At 41.0% G+C, this 8,662-nt stretch overlaps 1 protein-coding gene across 1 annotated transcript; it reads left to right on the top strand.

The window, feature by feature from the left end:
• Positions 1–1,825: 1,825 nt before the first annotated feature.
• TASL (TLR adaptor interacting with endolysosomal SLC15A4) lies at positions 1,826–7,573 on the top strand. The gene is made up of 2 exons (XM_067545297.1): positions 1,826–1,976; positions 6,703–7,573. Exon 2 carries the CDS (start codon positions 6,704–6,706, stop codon positions 7,571–7,573), a length of 870 nt encoding a protein of 289 aa, XP_067401398.1. The 5' UTR covers positions 1,826–1,976; position 6,703.
• Positions 7,574–8,662: the final 1,089 nt, after the last annotated feature.

Here is an 8,662-nt window from a genome sequence, read left to right as displayed (position 1 = left end):
CACTTACATCTAGGTGTCGATATATGGCTTTACAAGTCTCCCTTTAGGCACTTAGTTTTAAACATTCTGACCACTCTTCTTAAGCTATTCGTGGAGGTGCTTTCGCATTAGCAAAAACTCATTTTCTGACGTTTTTACTTGCAGCAGGAATATTGAGCTACCAGCCATATAGAGCTCTGAAGAATACAGAAAAGCTAGTGATTCCCAGCAGCTCATTGGGTAATAGAGACTTGGGAGAAGAGTCTAAAAGTAGCAGCACATTAAGTGAATCACATTCATGGAGGGAAGGAAGATGGTGCCTCATCTATGGAGGAAAAGTCATATTTTATGTTTTCTTTTCTTTGCCGCAGATGGTAATTACCCCCAAAAAGATAACTTGTAGCACATATTCGTAACTTATGAAACACTTCACAACGTCACTCACTATTTGAGCCTTTGGTATGCAGAAACTTTCTTTGGGATGGGCAGCACCAGGCCTGAATTTGTCCCATGGAATGAAGCTGGAAAAAGCTGCATGATTGTTAAATGCACACATATGATAACAGGTGTCTCTTGCCAGTGAGGAATTGTTCCCAAAGGAAAGACTTCCTGCAATAAATATGCCTCTTGGAATTCGATGGAGATTGCTAATCTTGCCCGGCCACAGCTGGCTTTAGGGCCTATTGAAACTGGCATATCACCTGAGCAGGTGCACTGTTATTTAATCCTAGCTAGTGCATATGGCAGTTGGAGTAAGTAACGTTGCATAGGTGTAGAGGGCAGGTGTATAACTAGAATGTTAACACTGATATCTGGGTTGGATTTTCAAGCCTAAGATTAAGAGGCCATTGTATATTATTGGGACCCAGACTTTAAGTTGGACTAAATGAAAAACACTGGCTTCTGAGGCAGCATAAGGTGGGGTCTAATGAATTCATGTTTCAAGGGATATGTGTGTATTAGCACAATGAAGACTACAATCTACATATCTCAGATTTTTCTTTAGAATCCATCCCTGCTCTAGCACAACACAGGACCTTATTGGGTTCTGTGGAAAAGCCATCATCACCTAGTTAAAATAGTTCTATGGTACAATCCAACTTCTCCTGAACAGAGGAAGGGATAAGGAAGGCTGTCCTCCCACACAGAGCCCCAGGATAGTATGGATCCCAATCTTTTTGATAGATTCCAATTTTTCCAAGTGATTTACATAGCTTAAACATGCTACAATGGGTGCATATAGACCTTTGTTGGTTAGCAATTAGAGTTCTGTGCTTCTAATAAAATCTTAGACTTCTTTAAAGAAAAAAAAAAAGGAAAAAAATAGCTTGGAATCATTTTCCCAGTACAGAAATCTGATAACCCCTTTTCAGCTAATGCTTATTCAGCCTTTTAGGGTCACTTCAGATGGGCCAGTAGCATCTTGTGCAGGGTTATTTGGCAGTAAGCTAGATTTAAAATAGTCTTTATGAGACCAAGTATGCCTGCTAAATAATGGATTACTGCTAGGTGCTACGGTGACTCACCATCTCTGTGAAGATGGAAAATTACATACATGGAGTGAAGTTGGGGTAAGACACAACTGAATTGTAGATGATCAAACTCTCTCAGATTGCTGTATATTTTCATTTCATTAACATCTCTCTTTACAGAATTCTGGCAGCAAAGGCTGATGGGTACACATGTTATGATGCAATATCTATTTTAACATTTAGTTTCACAACACAGTTTCATTTAGGTATAAAAAGAGGAAGAAAGAGTCTAATATGGTGTGGTTCTAAGAAGTCAGTTATAAAGTCCCCAGATCTCCCAGGGACTTCCCTTTGATTCTTCTGAGTAAAGGAGAGTGAGAAACAAAATACATGTCACCTCTGCAGTGTAAACAGAGCTACATATGTGAGCTTTTAAACTGACTGGAAGAACTGTACAATTTTTCTCTACATGGTCATTTGCTGTTGTGTACCTTCTGTCTCAGGGAAGCAGCTAAGCTCTTGAAGGTAAGAACTAAGACAATATGCACTGTACAATTCTCTGTAAATATTTTTCTTGCCTCTCTACTTGGCTTTTTAGTGTCTGATTTGTGATCACATTGGTAAAATTCAGATAATGTTTGTCTGATTGGTATGAAGGCAGTGTAGGTGTTTAAGGATTTTACATAGTCTCTGTGAATTTCCACATACAACTTCAGGTGCCTTCGGAAATGGTAAGAACATTACAAACTCCAGACTGGTTTATATGCCTCCAGAACCATGATTCAGAGTAGTTAGTCTCTGATGTGACTTAAAGATATGGAAAAATAGTCACTCAGATCCTCTGTGGGCTCTTGGCACATGACTGAGATTCTAGGCACTACCATAATACAAGTAATAAAATAATAATAATCTACATTATATTATACTTTTAACTGAATGCTGCTTTTATCATGGTCATACCATTTTTCATTGACGTGTGTGCATGACTTAGGAAGTTATCCAAGCTATAGCATAGAGGTAGAGTGCAATAGTTGCAGATTTTTTTCTCCCAAGTAAAAATGGATATTGTACATCTGTGTCTAAAAGGTTTAGCATATTTTTTGAGCAACCCAACTATGGTTAAAAATAAATATTACCCTTAGGATCTTTAAGCCCTGCAAATGCAGTAATGTGCATGCACACAACCCTCCCCCCCTCCCCCACATTTAGTCCCCAGCAGATGTAACCCTTTCATTCCATTGTCAGGTTCATGCACTGTCCTGCCAGTCACTCTTCATAAAACGGCAATCATTTCAAAGAGCAATCTATTATAGCTTTTTCTCTGTCCTCCACTCATCCCCACCTCCTACTACTAGCAAATGTAGCCCTTTCAATGGCAGTGCACATGAATCAATTTCCCCCTCCTTCAATTACTTTTGATGCAAAATATTAATGGTCATAACATGAATTTATCTTTAAAATTCACACACAAAATCCACCAAGTTAAGACTGACTAAACAGAGATTTCAATGTGCTTATAAGAGAGACACACAGAAACAAAGAGTGCATCACTCTAAATTGTCTAGCTGCACTTACAAACACTGGGCCTGCTACTCCACTGCCTTGCATTTTATGTAGACACTTGCACCTGTGCACAGTAGGTGTAAATTGCTACCAGATCAGAATAGTAGTGTCTAACAACCACATTTCACAGGTGTAAATGACTATGCAAAGTGCCAGGCAGTGATGCATCAGACCCATGGAGTACAATTCAGCGTAGGAAACACACTTCTTATTGCTCCAGGCTCTTGCTTACCCTAGGCCTGGCAGTCAGTTCAACTGACTATAGTTATGTAGCTTCTCTATCAGCTATGCACTGGGCTGTTCATACAGACATTGGCGTCATCTCCAAGCAGTGGTTCTGCCAGTCTGAGAAAGCCTATGATATTGCTAGGTTCTGGACATTTGCTCAAAGGCTCAGTGTAGTCACACTAACACTAGGAGCATACAGCACGGGCCAACTCTTCTCCTGCACTGAAACGCAGAAAATACCCTGGTTAAGAGATATGCCAGGGATTTTTTTCTAATGAAAAGATAAAGGTAGTAAAGAATTTGTAACAGGCAGTGCTTCATTTATTCATCCCCAGCGCAAGCTATGCTAATATTGCTTTAGAATTAAATCAATCACAGTACTAAAAAATAACAACTGAGCAAGGGAAAAGTCCTGCAGCTCTGTTTCAGGCAAAACATGTCAAGAGTAAAGACTGTGAACAGGGCCATCTGCTCTCTCTGTCCCCCATGGAAGGAAACATCCATGTACATTTTTCAAGGGATGACAGGAGGACAATGGGTTGATCTAAAGGAGCATGAAATCCTCATCGCTCCAACTCTGTGGAATCTCTTCTACATGATCTCCGTGCATTTGGGATGCTGTGGTGTGCATGTGTATTGGAGGCAGGAGAAGGAGCAACTGGCAATGACTGCTCTTCCTTTACCAAAGTGAAAGCATCTGCAGGAAATAATGCTGACCCTTTGTGTGGTCAGTTGCCCATAGTGAGACCACGTCAACCTGCCTCTAGCTGGACTGATGAGCAGAAGATGTGAAGGGGATAATGTGAATGTACTGAGCTTCTGTGTAAATGCCTAGGACCTCAAAATTACCTCTCACCTCAGCACGATTTCACTTGAAGATCTGGGACATCTTCAGGGTAAAAGGGAAATAATCCCTGTCCACTCTACAGAGCAAGAGGGTAAATCCCTCTTGATTTTTTTCAAGTACTCCGTGGGGCTGAACTTGCTGAGTTTCGTGGCTTTTCTGGATCACCCACCAACACTGGGTGTGATCTAATCCTGAAAATAAGAACTGCAGAATTTGGCCAAAGAAATGAAACCAACAGTTTCAGTTCCCTGCTACATCACTTTGTGAAAGAAGAATGTTTTTCCGACTACCAGATATACCAATGGTGACACAGGCTACGTAAACTGAGCACAGCTGTGTACAATGATTAGAAATGGGATAGATCATGTGATATAGTTTTACTTGTTTCTCACTATCTACACCAAAAATAAGCATATGGATCAGTATGACAAGGATTCCACATTTGTTCTGTCCAAAATTAAGGCCAACACTTTGCCCTTTCCTGTGAAAAAGTGTAGGACAGAACTATTTTGGCATCTCCGCCTGCTAGGAGGGCAGCAGAATTTATCTGGCATTCTGCAGTCGATTTTCGTGTCTCTCTCAGGGTGGCTAATAAATAAAGTAAATCAGCAGCAACTAATCCCAAGGGCGATTAAGTCCCAAATAGGGTTTCTGTAGCTGTTTAAAGGGAAGGGATGCTAGAAACCAGTCATCTGAGGGGGCAAAGTGTCCTCATGTGAAAAGCTCTCTTCCCATCTCAAGAACTCTTTATGGACACCAGTACATGTTTCTTCCTGTGTTCTGCTGATCACAGTTACTGCAGTTACAGGGCTGTGGTAAACATCCTGGAGCTGCCACAGGGAGAGAGGAAAGCCAAGATCCAGAGTCCTTAGCATAAGTGTGTGGATATTATCTCCACACACATTACCTTTTGAGGGGCACTGGGAGAAATGCTTTTACCTCCCTCCTAACTCAGAATGGGTTCTTTGCTCTGATGGGCCTGATCTCTCCTGCTGACAGCTCCTCTCTGCCCCAGTTTCTGAGGATGGTTCCAAAGCCACGAAGTCCAATATGTATTGCAATATTTTGCAATGGCTGATGGAACGTGAGGAGTGGCTCTTGGAGGAAGTGAAAGCCCTCACATACCCACCAATCATGAGTAACAACCACAAACCTGGCATGTAGTATCCCATGTGCCATATAATAATACCACCTCCCCTTTCACAGTTTGTATAAACATTTTCCAGTCACATGTGTGCTCTCACATCTGGTGTTCTGAAACAGTCAAATAAACTGAAAAATATCTGTAACATATGTTCACGACTGTGGTGACAATACCATGCCTATTAAATTATCTGATTGGATTAAATATTAAAAGAAGAGTATTACACACTATTAAAATGAAGGCTATTTAATTTCTCATCCATCACCTGGTAGTTTTGTAGATTTGGACATGTGAAATCTGCTCGCTAAAACTTACTTCCTCTTTACTAGCCCACGTGGGACTGGTCTAGGACCCCTTTCTTATAGGATACTTTCCTGCCACTGGTTTATAAAAACTGATGCATAATTATGAATAATTATACTGAAATTGAATTATTAGAGTGCAGGGATGCTGAATATTTGCTGATGTATAGCTATGCAGGTGTCTGCCAGTTATGCAGTACTATGCACTCTGACTAATTTCTAAGTGTCTGATTTCTGACTGATTTCTAAGTGTCTGATTTCAATAATCACTGTATGGCTATTTTTCTGTAACTATACCGTATGGCCTAAATTCTCAAAACTAGTCAATGATTCCAGGTGCCTCAATTTCTGGGTGTCTGACTTGGGGTAGTGTGGTCCTGTTTCCAGTACTGCTGATCACCCAAAACTCCAACCAAAGTAAACAGGAGTTCTGGGTATTGAAAATGTCTGAAAATCAGGCCCTAGGTATCTCAATCTGGGAACTCAAAGCGACCATTTAGACTGGCTGATAACCACTATTAACCAGTTCAAATATGGAAATTTGTATAATCTCAGTACGGTGGGGTTTTTTAAATTAAAAAGAAACCACAAAAATAACAATTGTTCAGCTTGGAAGAAGGAAGAAATTATACTCACAACATGAATCTGAGATCCACTTTTTCAAACAGTGGCACGTGAAGGCCTTCAAGTTTTGGATTCAAACGTAGTTTGAATATGCATGGAGAATTGGGGGGGGGGGGGGGGGGGGATCACCTTTTGTGGCCACACGCTGAAATCAATACACTTTCTGCAGAAATCACAAAGATATAAAATTCAAGTCATTGCACCAAATATCCATATAAAACAAAACCACGATATGATAGTAGGCATAAAATTATTTTATGTGATTGGTCTAACATCACAGTTAGCAACCTCGCCACTCACTGCATTCACTCAAGCCATTTAAAAAGTGGTAAACTTTCATGGTAATGTCCTGATCTGAAGCTAATCTATATGCAACTCACAACAGATTTTCAGGGAGAACGTAGTCAACACAAGTCTTTTTACAAACAACTGAGCTATTGGTCTTTTCTTATTGGTGTTTTTCTGTTCCACCTTCCTGTTGGTTTATTCCTAATAATGATGATCTGGTTTAATCTTTGATGTCTCATTTCCTCTTTTTTCAAGAATGTTGTCAGAAGGGTATCTTTGTGGAATTCCCTACCTTTGTGAGGATTTCTTCAGTTCTAAGCTCTACAGCAAGCAAGCAGCAGAGGAGAAGGTGCATGAGATGAGCTCCATGTGCAGCATTAGATACGCCTCCATGGATGAAACACAGGGCAGAAGTCTCTTTCAGAGGTGCAGGTCTGTGGGCAAGTTTTTTTCTTCAGTCCATTCAAAAGGAAGCAAACAGAACAGAAGACAGAAAGAGACTTTACCACAGGTTATCCAGAACCCCGCGTTTGAAAGGCAAACATCTCCAGTTGTGGAGATGTCTGGAGGATCCACAAGCAGAGATACCTACCTGGTTCCTTCTTCCTGTAAAAGCATTTGCAAGAATTACAGTGATTTGCACATTGCTGGCGGCCACGTGATGCCTATCAGCTCAGTAACAACAGATTTTACCTGTGAGAGTGGAATAAGCCCATTCTTGGAGTCATCAGAGATTCCTCCACCTATGGAATCCATGATGATGCCTCCCAATGACTTTAGTCGCAAGCCTGTCCAAGGATACTCATCATGCTGGCGAGTGGCCAGCATCATGCAACACCAGCAGCCCCTCTCCAATTCAATGCTGAATGACTACTTAGAGCAGAAAGTGATGGAGCTGTACAAGCAGTATATCATGGACGCCATGGTCAACAACGCATCCCCCACTCAGATCATGGCCTCCGAGCTCATCATGACCAATGTAGACCTAATTAGCATGCAGATCTCACGAGAGAGGAATATGGAGACCACCAAAGCCAAGGACATGGTCATTAACTGCCTCTTACGACTGGCCAGTGGAAAAATATCTACTGAAATAAGCACACCTAGTCTGCATATTTCCCAATAAAGCAGCATCAGTATGTAGACTGGGGGCATTAAGGTGCTCTGCATCTAGGAAGCTTACAAGTTTTGTAAATAAAAATGTTAAGTTCTCAGTGATAATACTCTTCTAGTATTATTGAATTAAACCGTTACAACTAATAGTATTGTTATTTGACCAGTTTCTGTTGGTCAAAGAGACAGGCTTTCAAGCTACACAGATCTGGTCCACACCTGAAGAAGAAGAGCTCTACGTAGCTTGAAAACTTGTCTCTTTCACCAACCCAAGTAGGTCCAATAAAAGATATTACCTCACCCACCTTGTCTTGCTAATATCCTGGGAATAACAAAGCTACAACAACACTGCAAGCATTATTGTTATTTATTATTTGTATTGTGATTGCATTCAGTCCTGCTAAGCTCTCCATCCTGCTTGGAATCTGCTGTTCTACAATTTGTATCAGCGTGAGCTTCAGCCTTCCTCCCAAGCACAGCTGGCTGTGTCCAGGTCTCCTAGCTCTGACTAATCCCCACTCTCTGCCCCAACTCTAGCCATCCCATTACCTCCTTTGTTTCTACACCTTCCCAGCCCTCTTTCTCTCAGATCCAATCCAAGGTCCATTCTGACCCAAATAGGCATCCCAAGTGTGTGTATGAATTTGTTTTCCTCTGAACTGAACTGGGAAAAGTGATAATGATCTGCAACCACATGCAATATCGTTTTTGCCAGTTAATATACAGCGCAGCTGGGGGAATAGAACTCTACCATAGAACTCTAACATAGCACTCTACCACTTGAGCTCAAAGAGAATCTTCATTAACTGTTGTATGCAATATCCTCTTCATAGGCCATTTAATGGATATTTTCTTATGAATCGAGAGGGGTGGGGCATTGAAGGAGGCAGAAAATAAGATTAATCATAGTTGGGAGAATTCCAAATTGCAAACTAAAGGCCTGACCCAAAGCCCCTTGAAGGTAATGAGAATATTTCCACTGAATGCTTGAGGAAGTCTAAAATATCCCACCCAATAGTGGGCAGTGATACATGTACACGGCAAGAAGTACATTAAAGTTTGGACCTGTTCTTATTTTTTCCTAATTAACTTGTTTTTTCCC

This window comes from Emydura macquarii, unplaced genomic scaffold, assembly GCF_026122565.2.
Source record: "Emydura macquarii macquarii isolate MOO-44397 ecotype Brisbane River unplaced genomic scaffold, CSIRO-AGI_Emac_v2 contig_1043, whole genome shotgun sequence".
Taxonomy (NCBI): Eukaryota; Metazoa; Chordata; order Testudines; family Chelidae; genus Emydura; species Emydura macquarii.
The sequence above is the reverse complement of the archived record's forward strand: the minus strand, read 5'-3'. Positions and strand labels throughout refer to the sequence as shown.